Source organism: Malurus melanocephalus, unplaced genomic scaffold (assembly GCF_030028575.1).
Source record: "Malurus melanocephalus ecotype Western Australia unplaced genomic scaffold, MMel_1.1 scaffold_13, whole genome shotgun sequence".
Lineage (NCBI taxonomy): Eukaryota > Metazoa > Chordata > Aves > Passeriformes > Maluridae > Malurus > Malurus melanocephalus.
This window is the reverse complement of record NW_026623245.1, coordinates 3,129,333-3,144,793: the sequence shown is the minus strand read 5'-3', so window position 1 is coordinate 3,144,793 and position 15,461 is coordinate 3,129,333. Positions and strand designations below refer to the sequence as shown.

The 15,461-nt window shown below is 45.5% G+C and overlaps 1 protein-coding gene across 6 annotated transcripts in view; it reads left to right on the top strand.

Moving 5' to 3' along the window:
* BCL11A (BCL11 transcription factor A) overlaps positions 1 to 15,461 on the top strand; it is a 73,143-nt gene that overhangs the window by 2,836 nt on the left and 54,846 nt on the right. For all 6 annotated transcript variants that reach the window (XM_057382449.1, XM_057382432.1, XM_057382468.1 and 3 more), the window contains exon 2: positions 3,295 to 3,624. In XM_057382449.1, coding sequence (XP_057238432.1) covers positions 3,295 to 3,624 — 330 coding nt within the window. The remainder of the gene's footprint in view (positions 1 to 3,294; positions 3,625 to 15,461) is intronic.

The window sequence follows — 15,461 nt, the reverse complement described above, 5'->3', positions numbered from 1 at the left end:
TTTTCTTTGTTCTTAATTTTGCGCGGAGTTTGCTTGCTCCAGGAGGCAGCGGGGGATGCTCGCCTTCCCCCTCCCCGGGTTTCCCCTCCCTCTCCATAACGTATTGGCGGTTCCCATTTTACCCCCAAGTCTCGCTTTCCTTGCACCGCACGATCCGAAGATACAAACTTGGGATTAAACAACCCTTCTCCATCCTTCCCACGGTACGGTGCGGGGAAATGTCCCGGCAGCGCATCCGCATTTCCCCATGGGCATTTCCCCGCACCCTACTGTGGTATCCCCCCCTCCTCGCCCCATCACCCCCAGTACCTCCTTTCTCCCGACACTCCAAAATCCATCCAGCTTTTGCCGGTGCKGTTGTTTTGGTGGCTGGGAACAGGGGAAAAAAGGGGGGAGTAGGAGTGCGACGGGGGAAAGCTGAAAAGACATGTTGGTGGAAGGGCAATTTGCATGAAAAATAGAGACGGATGATTAGGGACCCAGGCAGGGAATTTTGATTGCCCCAGAATTAAAAGATGCATCCTGCAAATCGGAGGCAAGACCAGGTGAATTGTACTGTGGTGTTTTCTTTTTAATCCCGGTATTTTATATTACGTTCTAAAAGTAGCAGTAATAATAAAAAGCATATTTTTTTGCTGGCTCTGCCTCCGTCAGGAGCCAAATGTTTTGCGGCGAACACCGTGCCAGCAGTATTTCATACATTAGTATATAATTCTTGTTAATTAGCAATAATTTACGTTAAGAGCATAGAAAATGTTGAGGTTACAGGTTTTATATCTGTACATTTGATCATCTTGTTATTTTCAAGAACTTTGCCTCCTATAAAATTAATTAGGTGAAATGTGGAGGTGTAATCAGCAACCTCTGAATTACCACTTCATTTCCTGGTTTTGATTGTAAATCAGCCCAGTCCGTAAAGACTTTTAGCAAAGTATTTTTGTTCAGTGCCACTTTTAACTGTCTGGTGTCGAAGCAGCGGGTTACCTTCCCCTGCTAAATAATAGTGACAGCGTCAGAAAGGAATCAGGCCGCGGGAAAACATKATAATTGAGTAATGATTATGCAGAGCTCCTCGCTAAGCCAGTTGTAAGGGGAACACGGGTGGTTTTGTGTCTTTTTGCTGCGGAGAGTCGGTGAGCTCGAAGTTAGATTCGCAAAATACCTTTGTCTGCGGCGTGCAGCGAGCTACCGGTGGAATTAGTCCTGCAATAATTTACTCCCTCGGTCCGAACGCAAGGGACGGCTTGGGGAGAAAAACTCCATGCCCGGCAATCCCGCAGAAACACCCTGCTCTTCTGCCGGCTTTCCGAGGAGCGTGAAACGCAYGTTGTCCCTCCTCTCCTGTCGGTCTGTAAGTTTAGAAGAAAACCCCAGCGATTAAGACATTGTTTTTATTAATACGAATGTAACCTTCATATTCCTGTGGTTGACCTTACGTTAAATTAGAAGTAGTACTAGAGGCAAGAAATGATGGTCTGGATCCTTGTGTCCTAGTTGGAGCTGAGGTACGGCAAGGTAGTGTGCTCTTTCAATATTATTTTACGCAGCACAACTGGGAGCTACTCTAGATCTTCCTCCTCAATATTCAGCCTAGGTAGGGTTGAAATAAATTTAACCTGAGTTCACTGGATTTTTGCACTTTATCAAAATCAGTTCCAATATTGTGCAGTCAAATTAAAATCTATTTTTTGATTCTCTGTGGCTTTAAGTTCATTAAATGTGAAATTGGCAGCCAGCTAAAGAAGGTCAGGCTGATTAACTGTTTAGGAGTTGTATTCTGTCTCACTTGTGTTACCTGGCAGTGTTTTGAGGTGGGGTGTATTTGTAGTACCCTCTCCTCCTGCACGCTGTWAGCGTGCATGTTGTGTTGCGCAGGCAGAGGAACACCAACACGCTGCTGGTATTTATTTTTTTCTCCCCTCGTGAAAGGCAATAGTGATGGAGACTGCACAGAGATTGCCAAGGTATTTCTCTGCAAATTTAACGTAAAAAAAAAAAAAAACAACAGAAAAGAGAGCCGAGTCTGCCTCGTTAAAGCATCCACTGATGATTCTGTGAGCAGAAATAGCCTCATAATGAAGCTTTTTGGAGCTCATTCAGAAAATTTGTCAACTTTGACAACATTAGGCAAGGTATTTTGAGTTTAAAGAAGGCGCTTCTCAGTGTTGTGAGGAAGTGTGGCAGTTGCTTGGCCAGGCTAATTTTTAGATGCTGAAGGCCACCAGTGCTAACATGTTCAAGATAATTTAGGCATTCCCTTATTTCAGGGTTTAAAAATGCAAAATGACTGATTGCCTTGTTTCCTTAAGTGCTAAAAATTATCCCATCTAGCTGATATCTCTGAGGGGACTTGGTGGCGAATTTGCTGTTTATTTGAATCCTGAGGAGTAGCTCAAAAGTGAAAGGTGCCTTCCCCCTCCCTGCAGGCATTTCTGCTGCACTTGCTTTTTTGTCATTTCAGTTTTCTGCCATACATACATTTATTTATTTATTTGCCTCATCTCCTCCCCCCTTCCCCCCTCCCTTCAAATAACTACCGCCTTTAGGATTTTTTTAAATTGGAAGCTGCAAATGGGCCGATGGGGACAGTGACACAAATCCGTGCGTTTACGTGTGCACGTGCGTTCTGAAGGCTGGCTGTGCCCCGCGTGTCGGTGCCTGGGTGTGTGTGGCCATGCGGGCTGGCATCTCCCTGTCTTCTCTTTTACACACATACACACGTTACCTGCACGACCTGTATAGGCAATCTGCAGTAGCTGTGTGTATTGAAACACCTTCTGTCTCCGCTGTATTTCTGAATTTTAGAAAGTGGGTCTAGTCTGGCTGGTGGAAGATACACACCCATGTGTGTGAGAGTGTGTGCAGTGCTTTCAGCCTTGAATTCATGTAYATAAATAATACATTCAGCAATAAAACACTGTATTCCCTTCTTGTCGTAGTACCACAGGAGTTTTRCAGGGTATTCTTTTTGTCTATCCGTTTAATCTTAGCAGCGAATCATTCAAGGAGTCAGAAATTCGCCCTCGTGTAGGGACGCGGAGACAGTTGCGGTGCTCGCCCTCCGAGTTCTGCATGCTACAGCTGCTCCAGCAAAATCTGTTCCCTGTAACTGATGAATCCCTGTCCTCGGGGCCGTACTGACAGCCGTGTTGCACCGGTTTGGTTGGGGGGAGCAGGCAGGCRTTGTGAGCGGGGTGTAATATTCATGAAGAGGGGCTAGGTGCATTCCTCCCCCCGCGCCCAGTGCTTTTCCCCACAGCTCTAACCATTCTCCTTTTGTTTCTCAAACTGCAGCCGAACCTCTTGAAGCCATTCTCACTGATGATGAACCTGAACATGGCACATTGGGAGCTCCAGAAGGGGACCACGACCTCCTCACTTGTGGCCAGTGTCAGATGAACTTTCCGTTGGGGGACATTCTTATTTTTATTGAGCACAAACGGAAACAATGCAATGGCAGTCTCTGCCTAGAGAAGGCTGTGGATAAGCCACCTTCACCCTCACCAAGTGAGCTGAAAAAAGCATCCAATCCTGTGGAGGTTGGCATCCAGGTTACGCCAGAGGATGACGATTGTTTATCAACGTCATCTAGAGGAATTTGCCCTAAACAGGAACATATAGCAGGTAAATTAAAGCAAGGAGAAGTGTTTGCGAGTTTATTTCTGTTTCAGTTGCAATGTAGTATGTTGGCAGTCGTGCACTGCCGTGTCTGTGTGTTCTGCTCGCCGTGATGTCCATACCCTCCCTGCCTTGGGTTAACGGTGTTTCCTGGTGCCTGTGCAGCAGCAGGAGCAACAGGCATGTGCCGTGCCAGCCGGTGTTTCTGGCGGTATTGTTTGAGGCCACTCTTGTGATTTGCCTGCATTGTAGTCACCATCTCCCGGTGTGTCTCCGGGTGCCTCGCCTGCGGGAGCGCCGTGGGAGGAGGGTTCTGAGCCTGCCGTGCGAGAAAGCGAGGAGCTTTCGCGTCTTTGGCAAAGTCRGGGGTGAAAGAGTTAACTGAGCATCAGCCAGCCTTGGTTCCATATTGGCTGTCAGCGTATGGACTGTAATTAAACACAGCCCCATGGCAAAGTGACACCACCGACCTTGACTTTAAGATGCCATTTTCGACTGGCCAGGCCAGAGTAGAGAGGGCAGTTGCTGAAGCGCACAGACATGCTTATTCGAAAAGTTTAAGGGCATGTTGGAAATTTCAAAAGGTTGGTTTGACAGGAAAGGCTGCTCTCTGCAGCCTGCCTCCTCAGCCAAATGATAAATGCTTCGCTGTGCTCTCTCTTGTCTCTGATGTGGTTTTGACAGATGTATCTTGATTTTGTTTGCGGTTTACACAACCACATGTCAGCCGTACAAATGTCCAAGGCAGAGTTCTGTTTTGTGCAACAAACAATATGAAGTGTAATTTAAAAAAGAAAAAAGGGTAAATAATTCCACTTTATAGCACAATTTTTTTTTTTTAATCAGAAAGCCATTGGTCGTGCAGGTATTTTCACAAATTAGGTTAAAAAATGGAGTGTACCGTGCAAAAGAAAATCTCGGAGCCCTGGGAGTGTAACAAGGCACGCTCKGTTTTAAAACCCTGCTAGTAAATACAAATACTGCCCATTTGCAGTGAGTGTTTTGAATCACTTCAAACCCCACCAATACTACCTTTCGAAAAAGGCGAGACCGCAGCGTATCAACCCCAACGAATGCTTGAACGGGTTTCAAACTCGCCCTTCAGCAATGTTTGGGATGTGGCACTGGCGGTACCTCTCTTCAGGGAGCCCACAGGGCCGCTTGGGGTTGTCGGAGGTGCAGCGCATCATCACATGATGTGCTGGAGCTTGTCTTGGGCTTGCTTTGGCCACAAAGTTAGACCATAATAGGGCAGTAGGCGCTGGGAGGTTCAGTGGGTTCCTCCCGCAGCCTCCCTGGTCTCCAAGCCAGCCACCAAACTGTGCTGGAGAGCTGCAGTTTTGGAGATTTTGTGGTGGCAGCAGATCCATATCAGTGTATGGGTATCTGCCTGCGCACGTGTCTGTGTGCAGAGCCATGTGCGTGCACATGCAGACGTCATGTGAATGACTGTGTGCTGTTTCTGCAGAGTAATCGGTATTTCCTTGAAACGTGAATATCTTTACATTTAAAAGGAAACAAGCTCAGCTACTGCTAAGCTACATTTTGAATGAGACTTAAACCCCCCAATAATTCCCTGTATTGCACTTCCCAGACATCGATGTTAAAGGTGAGGTTTTTTCCCAGAGTGGTAGAGGGCAGTGCCCATTTCCATGCACTGCCTGCAATGTGACGGAAAATGAGCAGAAGTGTAGGGCATGATTAATGAAGCAGGAGTCTGGCGGAAGGGATTTGTAGTCTTCCAAGCTCTGGAGCCATACTAAATCACCAAATATGGAGGAGCGGTGGTATGATGTAACGCTGTATTTACTTATGGCACCGCTCTGCTCTAAAGACAAAACACAGTATCTGTCAAGCAAGAATTAAACATGCTCTCGTCCCCTGGTCCTAGATAGGTCCCTGGGCTGGAGTGATGGCCACGCTGAGGAGTTCTGCCCGAGGAGAACCTCCTCTGCTGAGGGTTTAGCTCTGGCRCTCACTTGGCAAGGGAGGCTCAGCRAGCCAAGTCTTGCTTTTGCATGGTGCAGGTGATGTGAAGCGAGGAGGATTTGGACTCGTGTGCCATCATGGGGCCGTTAATTCGGAAAGGGCCATGGTTTTAGCTGACTGTAAGTGCTTTGCTGAGCAGAGGCAGTGGCTCAGGACAGGAGCACAGGGGCAGGGCCTGATCCTGCTCGCTCTTATGTGTAGGTGGGCTTGACTGGGAGCAGGTTTGGTGCCATGCAGGAGGGCCATGGAGCAAGCCATGAGTGTGTCCTAAGCAGAGATGGAGTTTTGGTTGTCAGGGCTCTTCTGCCCCAAGTTTTCTGGCTGGGGTGCCCAGCCATGCCTGTGGATGGGAGGTCAAAGAATGCAGGTTCTCTGGACTTAACCTGACTGGGCTGACACCGAGGAACACAGAGGTCCTTTTGTTCTTCCCGATGCCTGGAAATGCTGTCTGGTATTGGGACAGGGAGAAGGTGAATCAAGAGTTGCAGGGTCTTGCACTGTTCCTCCCCTTTGTATTTTCATCTCCCTTTTCACTTGGATAAGTTCAGCTCCCTTGTGTCACAACAAAGTGTGGTGATAGCTGGAGTGACCCCATTGCTCATAGCCAGTAATTTGTGGAGTCCGGCAGTACAATTCCCAGTGAGAGTCTTGGAGCCTAAACTGTAGAGTTTAAACTTAGGGAAGGCCCCTGCAGAGAACCTCAAGCTCTTCCAATTCTGCTATTTATGTCTGATTTTTGTGCAAGAACGCAAAATGTAAGAATGCAAAGTACAAAAGATGTGAGTGTGTAATTAAAAAAAAGACAGAGGCGGCCTTTGGAAAGACACACAGAAGCTGGGGGAAGTGATTCTTTCTGCTATGAGACCAGAAAATACGTGTTTTGTAGCAATATAAAAATGTTCCCAATTAGCTGGAGGCTGGAAGAGGTTAGCCCTGGATACAGAGGTGCTGTGGGTGAGCTCCGGGTTCGGTTTGTTCCCTGCCTGAAGCAGTTTTGTAGTCAGTAAGTTGCGGTGTTAGAGTAAAAGAGAATCTTAAGTAATGGTTAAAGATCTACAGACAAGGGAGGAGGCAGCACTCATTCAAGTGCAGGGAGAAATGATGTCTGTTTTAACTGTCACTAGGCTGCTCTTTATCCTGCCGTTTTCCAGAGACAGGGATGAGGACAGGAGCTCAYATGTGTGTGTGCAGCCTGTGCAGCAGCCGTGGGATCCATATAGGTGCAGGCATGTGTCCGTACCTGGCTCTTCCATGTGGGTGTCTGCCTGTGCACAGCTCTGCCTTGCTATAAAATTTTGAGTGATACTGATCCAGCACTGGAGCTGAAATGCCATAAATTTAACTGAAAATTAATAGGATATGTTGTGTGGGTCCAACGAGGCAGCTTTCATCAATATGTATGTCAAAGCCTCACCACCAGATACCGGCAGCCTGTGATTTGCAGTGAGGGTGACGGCAGGGCTTTAGTTATCCGCTCTCGTATTTTACAATAGGGGGAAATATTAACTGAAGTATCTGGAGATCAGTGAATGTAAAATCGCTGTTCACTTATTGAAAAGGCTGAGGAAATATTTATCGCCCGCCCGTGTCAGGTTTTGGCGGTTTGTTTGTTGAATGTATAAATCTGAGGGAATTAATGAAAGGTTGGGGTTTGGGTGAAGAAGGATCTTAAATGTTACTTGGATGCAGTTGGGGGAACACTTCGGAGTGCTGCTGTGTATTCCTCTCTATAATGCCGAGCATGTATCTGTGGATGCTCTATTTACTGTACAAAGAGGGGAGGAGGAGGGGAGGTCATTTTTACTGCTTGAATCCTATATTCTCAAGCTGCTTGTGACATTCAAATAAAACACGTGGGAAAATAATGTAAGAAACCACTCGGTCTGCTGCAATCGGGGGAAGGTGAACATCATTTGGTACTGAATTTCAGACTGAGTATTTGATTATTGCAGTTTTCAGGAAGTAATGTCTTTAAGCAGAAATTTTCTCGGGCCGTTATTATTAGGTGCCATTATAATTCTGTAGGTTGTGAATGTTGATTCCTTGTTTTGTTTTGCTCTGCAGACAAAAAAAATACTGCTGTCTGCACTGAATAGTTAGCATTGCATCTGGACAATAAGATGAAAGCTTAAAGATAGAGGAGGGGAAGAAGGAATACGGGAATATTTTGAAGTCTGATTCTGTCTGCTTTCCCCATACAAAGAAACAGAGAGCATAAGCTAGGTAAAATATAGCAGGCAGGAAAAAATAGKGAGGGTGCTACCCAAAGGCTCCTGCTCCTGAGATTTGGAGCGCTGCATACAAGCTGTATTTGTAAATAAGACAGAGAAAGGTTGTGAACCGGCAGCTTGGCTGTTTTGTCAAAGTACAATGTCAGAGAAACTCTTTCTAAGACAAATTGTAAATAGAAGTGTCACGATGATTGCATGATTGAGCTCTAGAAGTGTCTTGCAATTGTTGGCATTGTCAGAAGACTTTTGAAAGCTTAATTAAAGGCGGTGGCCTGTGTTGCTGTGAAATTTACTTCTCGGGGTGGGGGGGAAATGTAAAAAATGTAGGGGATCAAAAAGTTGCTCTAATGCTTCTCGTGCAGGGATACAGAGAGGAGTCAATAGTTTCCCTGCTTTCCCTGTTGCCTTTTATAAATAACGTTTTTTGAAGAAGCAAACACGTGACACCAATATCATCCTTTGTACGAGGTAAAGATTGTGTTAGTTTTCCTATTCCCTGCTGTTCCAGACAGTTAATGTAAAAATGGCTCTTTACTGGAAACACAAATAGAAGTTCACTCGAAGCACAGAAGCAGGATAGAAAGTTTTCTTCTGCCTCTGCTTTCCAGGGAAGCATCACAATGTTGYGGTGCCCTGAATATTTCTGGTGGGTTTTTTGTTTCCTGCAAATCAGATCTTCTGAGAGGATGAGAAGTATATTTTTTGTTCCTTCTCCTATTGCGCGGGATGCTGAACTGTGGAGCTGTCCACAAGCAGAAGCACCACTGCATCTGTAATACTGATGGTTCAAGAGGCAGCCTGGCACAYGTTAAGCTCCATGTAGATCTTGAAAGGTGTGCGTTGGCATCATGTGCTGAAAGCTTTGAAAATCATGTACTTAATAAACGCAAGGCTCKGTGCAGAGAGTCCCAGCAACGAATGCCGGACAGTGGAAACTGAGGCGGGGAGTAAATGAAACATCTTCTAATTAGCCCGGTGGGAGAAGTAAAGTCTTCCCTAAACATTTTCATAATTTGGTAATGCCTCTTTTAAAGAGRAGAAGGCCTATTAGCATCACCTCATTTTGTATATGCAACCCTCAGCCCACGGGCTCTTTCTTGTTTCATTCAAATAATAAAGACGATTAAAGAGGCTTGTGAGGCACCATCAGGCAACGGGAGCGGAGCCTCCAGTTGTTTGCCTGCATGCATCCTCATTGCGGAAATTTTTTTGGGCAAAACTCCCTTCAAGCTTCGGTCTGTTTTTATATCCACTAGTACCAGCTTTGTGCAATAAAAAGCGTTTAGCATCAAGCTGGACATGACCTGGCACGGTGCCACTTGTGTTTTGTTGGGTTTTTTTTTTAGCTAATCGCTGAGGATCTCTTGTTACCTTTCTGCTTGTTGTGATTTTGTTCGGGTCATGATGCTGCCAGGGATGTCATGAGTCCAAGGAAGTTGTCTTCTTCTGCTGGCAGGCATTGGAACGCAGCTTCCATGTGGGGATGCTCCGTTTTATGTGTCAGCTACTGGGGTATTGCACAAGTCCATAAAACATGTCAAGTCCATACATTAAGACTTACATATATACATATATATATATATTCATACTGGTAGCATGGCCCTAAAATTAACCATTGGGTGTTTTTTAATTTTGTTTTTCCCTTGGGCTAATGAACATAATTTTGTCTCACTGTACATAGACAGTAGCTCCAGCCTGATGCCTGGTGACATCGGGCGTAGCAGGTTTGGGCCCGTGTAGGTAGATACCAGTGCATGGATTGCTGTGATTTATGACATACTTTTAAAAATAACAGGCACATTAATGGACCCGCAAACCACCCAWGTGGTGGGTGATCTGATAATGAATTTTCATGAAACGCAGTTCACTCTGGAGGGCCCCCATCTTGCATGTGTTCTGCTCTGCMAGACGTGGATCAAACTCTTGCAGGAGCTGGACCAGTGGCTGTGGACCCCTATGGATGAGCAGACCAAGTGCTCACATTATTTAAAGCCTCCTGTGTTAATGCCAAACCCGTTTTAAAGCCCATAAACATCCTCTGCATCTCTCTAATCAGGTTTAGTATGCAACGCATCCCGCACGGGGTTCAGCCAGTTTGTTTTCCAACCTTTATTGGCCAACTGCACTCGCTGTGCATCTTTAAAATATTTCAGTGARGTTTTTTTTGCTCTTCTATCACCCGGGCTGGTAACTTGGTGGCTCATTCTTCATTCGGAGGTGGCATTGCCTGGGGTTGGCGAGGGAAAGGTTTGCGGTGTGGGGTGTGGCGAGGTCAGCCCTGATCCCAGCAGGGAATTTGTGTTCTTCATTTGCCTTTACAATCGGAGCACAGCTACTGTACCTTGGAGCAGCTCTCAGGTGTGAGCTCAGATGGGCGCATGTAAATGTCCTGTCAGATGCAACACAGGAATATTAATGTTTCCTCAGCACCACGCTATAATAAAGCTGTACACAGCCAGCTTAATATGCAGCCAGGCTGGGGAATTGTATAAAACTTCGATAGCCCAGTGTGAATGACAGAGGTGGAAAAAAAAATTCAATATGCCACAGTTTGCATTCTTGTTTGCCTTTGATCTAAAGCAAAATGAAAACATCCGCTTCTTTCCCTCCTCACTCTGAATAGGTGTCCTTCCTCTGCAAAATTGGATAKTAAGTAARAAAARAAAMCAAAGTACMGGGCAYGGCGCAGAATTATTTGAGGCACATWAATGCCAGCCTGCTGGGGGATGTAATTTTTTCAAGTATTAGCAAACATTTATTTTTTATACTTGGGATTGTTGGCATTGCTTTTCWTTCCTCTTTTAGCATCTGGGTCTGGTTGAAACAAAGAGAACAGGGTCACCACTAACAGGGACTGGAGCCCCTTTGCCCCCTGGCTTGGGCACGGCTCAGGCTGTACATCCTCCTTGCAGAGGTTTCATTTGCATCTCCTTGTGTGTTCGAATCGTCAGCTCCATCCAAAGGTGTCTGTTTTTCAGTGCGGTTGTGTTCGAGGATTTTTAATAATGTGCTCATTTAACTGAATCAACAGCTGTCAGGAGCGGTTGTAGTAAATCCACAAAATGCACAAAGAAAAATACATACATTTCCTGAAACAAAACACTTGAAACAAATTGGCTGCCAAAAAAAGCTGCTGAATTCTGGGTTTGCAGACAGTGCACCAAAGTGTTTCTTCTCACCGCTTTCCCCGGAGACCTTTCCCTACTTGCCTGCTGTAATTCTGCTGGAACTTTTACCCAAACAGGTTGCTGTTAAAAAAAAAAATCCCATCATTTTCCCCTGTTTGGTGGGTACAGAGCTCAGCTCCAGCTTAGATTTTTGTGTTTCACACTAAATAGCTGAGACACCRACAGTGGGGCAAGAACAAACCCAAATAGCTGCGTTGCCGACAAGGCAGGGAGGCTCGCTATCCCTGTGAAATAGCTGTCAGGAGAAGCAGTGATTCCTCTCTGCCCTTCCAGGTAGGTGTTGTCAGGTTGCTTCTGAGGGTGCAGGGTTCCCACCGGAGTGGAGGGAGACCTGGGGAGCTTTGGTCAGTCAAAACCAAGGGTTTTCTGCTTCCAGGCTCTCCCTGCTTTGCCTAAATGCTGAACAATTACACCTACAATTAGATCTTAGCTGCAGATAGAAAAACCTCTGCCTAAATAAACAATGGAATTACTGCTGAACAACAAAGGCTCAAAGAAGAGCCCTGCCTTTAGTGGTGTTATTATTGTTGTTGTGGATAATAATATTATTATTATTAKTGTTACTGCTATTACTACAACTATTACCTTTTTAAAATTACAATCACAGTTCCTCTTTCCTTTAGGAAGTAAGTAGTTTAATTTTGCATTAATTGTTTGCTTAATTGATTTATCAGGTACRGAAATATGAAATGCAAAACCAAAAATGTGTTGTGTTTTATTCCCCCCCCCCCCCTCAAAATTCACAACAATTAATTTGTCACCCAGCATTACTTTGCTTCAGCGTCACAGCTGGGGTTTTTTTTCAGACATTGAATGAATCATCTGGGTTTCGGTGCATTTTAGCTAGTGAGTTTATTCTTTGTGGAGTAAGAGAATAGATCAGCAAAACCGTCGTTCTTCCAGGGCATCGCAAGTGCACGGAGTGTTTCTGTGTGAGGGTGGCCGGGGGTTTTTCTCTGTGTTTCTCTATTATTGATGCTGATTTTCATGTTTAGGAAAGAGTTGTTGTGCAATGAGAAACAGTAGTCCGGGAGCCTTGTTCTCTTTGAGGAGCTAGAACACAGTGGGATGCATTTGGAAAAAGAGATAGAGGCTGTATTATTTTGTAATAAACTATAAACTGTCCTATGTTAAATTTGTGTTACGTTAGAAAAAATCAATAAGGAAAAATTAAATTCTGATAAAGATACTCTTGGATCTTTGAAAACAACTGCTGTCCTTTTAACTAAAACATTTGAGAAGCTTCAAAGAGTATGTATTTCTTCTGATCTTAGAGCTGTGTGACTGGTAGCAGGGAAAAAAAAATCTTATTCTACATACAAGTGGATTGCTTAACAAGTCAGCACAGACACATACTTGTTTGTACCATAGAGATAAAAATTCCTGTATAAAAATAATTCAGTTGCTGACAGCAGGCATTGTGCTGGGGCTGCCTCTTTTGTGTTGGCCGGGGGTCAGGGACCACGGCTCCCACTTTCTGCCGGGGGGAGGCTGTCACGATTGCTTGCTGGAGCCTGGAAATAAGTTAATTGCTTTATTTTAAGGAATGCTCAGAACCCAGTGGTGTGTTTTTTATGTCTCTGAAAACAGAGAAGGAAGTGGGGGGAAAAAAAATTTCCTAATGGGGGGCCATGACTTGAAGGCAGTTTGGGAGACGTGGCCTTCAACAGTTCAGCGGCCTGGCAGTAGTTTCTAAACTTTTGTTTTTAATCTAGTTCTGATTTATGCTGTCACATCCCATGCTGGCCCTCCCTGGACCCTTGTGGTGTGAAGTAATRTTGGTGTTGGGGGGAATTGCCTAAAACTGGGGACCCGTGGCCAATCCAGATGTTTGCTGTTGTGGCTGTTGCACGGCACCAGGTCCTGTTTTGTCCAATAAGTGTTAAAAAAGCGGGGCATTAGCACAGCTCCGGGCATCCTCTGTTTTGCTCTGCAGGGGTGCAGGTAGGATAAGCCATGAGGTTGGAGAGGACTGCTGAGGTGGTAATAGGAATTATTTGAACACTTATCCATCCTTCGAAGTCGGGGTGCCGGGGAGGCACCCAGCGCTTCCCCGCCTCAGCCTCCTCCTGGGATCGCTGGCAGAAGTGTGTCTCCCCTGCTGTGCACCCTTTGGGATGGCAGGATCAGGCCCTGGCGGGGYRGCTGAGAGCRGAGCCAAGTTTGGGAGCGGCCGGCGGCGCTGAGTGGTGCCCCCGCAAACTCCGCTCGCTCGGCGGCTGCAGCTCCGTTCCCCGGGAGCAGAGCGACTTTCTCAGTGGCACGCTCCGGTGCCGAGATCTTTTCATCCCTCCCTTTTAAATGCAGCGAGTCCCTAAAATTAATGCTGCTGCACTTTGATGAAAATAATGTTTTTATAATACATTTGCTGTTTACACGGAAGATGTGACTTGAGGGGAAAAAGGCTTTTTTGGAGGGTGGTGGAAATCTTGTTAATCTGCTCTCGGAGAGCGGCACACAATACTGCCTATGAGCAAGTCTGTGCTGCTTTTGATAAATTACCATGTTTAGAGATAGGTTTGGCTCTTAAGGGCTTAGTTTTCTGAACAAAGTCCATAACAATGTTTTCTGCCTCTGTTTGTCTCCAGCCCCTTTGGCTTGACTCGGAGCCCTGTGTTTAGTTGAAGCTCCGTCTGGAAGATATAACAATTTTGCATTAAAAAAATAAGGAAATCACAGGAAGAAAAACCCTTTTGCTTTTTGGATGAATCTTACTGATAATTTGCTAAAGCTCATTTGAATTTTAAGCACTTCTTTAATCTTCAAAGGCTAAATTGCTTTATGAATATGCATGGTGTGGGCAGACTTTAGTTCATTACCTAGTTGTAAATTCTAATGACCATTAGGTCCTTGCAGTAATTGCGAATTGTTTTGCATTTTTGATTGGCCTATTAACATGTGCATTCGGCACACATCAGGCCAGCCTGTCAGGCTGCTGAAGGAGAAAAAAAAGGTGAAAATTGTTTTATAGCACCAAGATTCTTAGATTTTCAATCTTGGAAAATTGATGATGTAAAAAAATTAAAGCGGTGTTTTTTCTTCTCAAGATTGAAAGTTCACCAAGAGATTTGACATATTTAATTTACATGATAACTTTGCACTCCTTCATTAATGCAATTTGCATATGAAGCTGTTGTTAATCACTTTTGATCATGTTTTGTGTATTAGCTGCCTCAGTGGCTCTTCTCCCTCAGATGCTCCAGTAGAAAGCAGCAAAATGATGCATCTTCTTGCCAAGTTTCCTTTAGTGAATTGAGGAATTAGGAGTCTAACCTTGAGTAATTAAATATGTTCTATCAGTTCTCTTTTAATGTTAAGTACACTTGGTTGGAAGTGTAGAAGGAAATTGTTCCCATTTGGGGGAGACATTCCTTTAAAAAATAATTCTATATGTGTAGATAGAAAAGAATTATTTTCCGTGCTCTGGAGGTGCCGGGGCCAGAGGGAGAGGTGACAGCAGGGCAGGATGTGGTGGCGCTGGACCCTTCTCTGCGTGACCAGTGTTGAAATCACGTGCCCCAGGCCCCATCCTGTGCTGCKGTGGGTGCAGAGCTGCTGCTGGCATTGTGGCCCTGCCTTTGGGGCACGCTGCATAAAGGGCGAGGAGCGCCCTTGTTTGTAACAGCAGATTGTGCTGCCAGTGCTGCTCCTCTTCCACTCCCGTCTCCCAGTTTCTTCTTCGCAAGGAAGGGTCTTTTTCTCCTGCCTGTCCGGGCAAGGCGTTAATCATCCAGCCCTGGGAGGGGAAATTGGGAGCAGCCTGACTGGAAGCCTGCCCAGCTCTCGTAACCTGCCTGGGCATCTGTGCCTGGCCAGCGCTGGAGGCCATCCGCCACCCCTCCTGCCTGGCTGGGGCTTGGCCCCTGCTCCCTGTCCCCTGTCCCTCATGCTGGCAGCACCCCAATTCCCAGCTGTGGCCTCGCCTTTGCTTCATCCCTTTGGTTGTCCGGCCTTGGTAATTGATGCTCAGCTTTGGTTGGAGAGTTTATCACTGGGTAAGAAGATGAATCGTAAGGGTGAAACGGATACCCTGATTAAAGGAACTGCTTAATGAAAGAAAATAAATGGAGAGGGAAAAGGACCATTCTGGAAGGAACAGAAGTATAATTTTAACCTCGGAGGAGACCTGCTGCTGCCCTTCCATGACTTCCACCCATACCACGCTAAAAGCGTGGTTCAGTTCAAAGTTGTTAATATTCAGCTGGGAAACAGTATCCAGAACACAAATAAATTATTAAGTGCATGAACTTTTTCGGCAGTAAGATGAACTGATGGGGTCCATCTGCGAGATCCAGGAGCTTTTTATTTGTGTGTGTCGAACGATTCTGCCCTCTCCGACTTCATAGCCTTTGGTCCCTGGCCAAGTGCATGCATAATTGATTCCACACGCGCTATCATTTTCTTGATGTAATTGCTTTAGTAAGATATGTTGAAA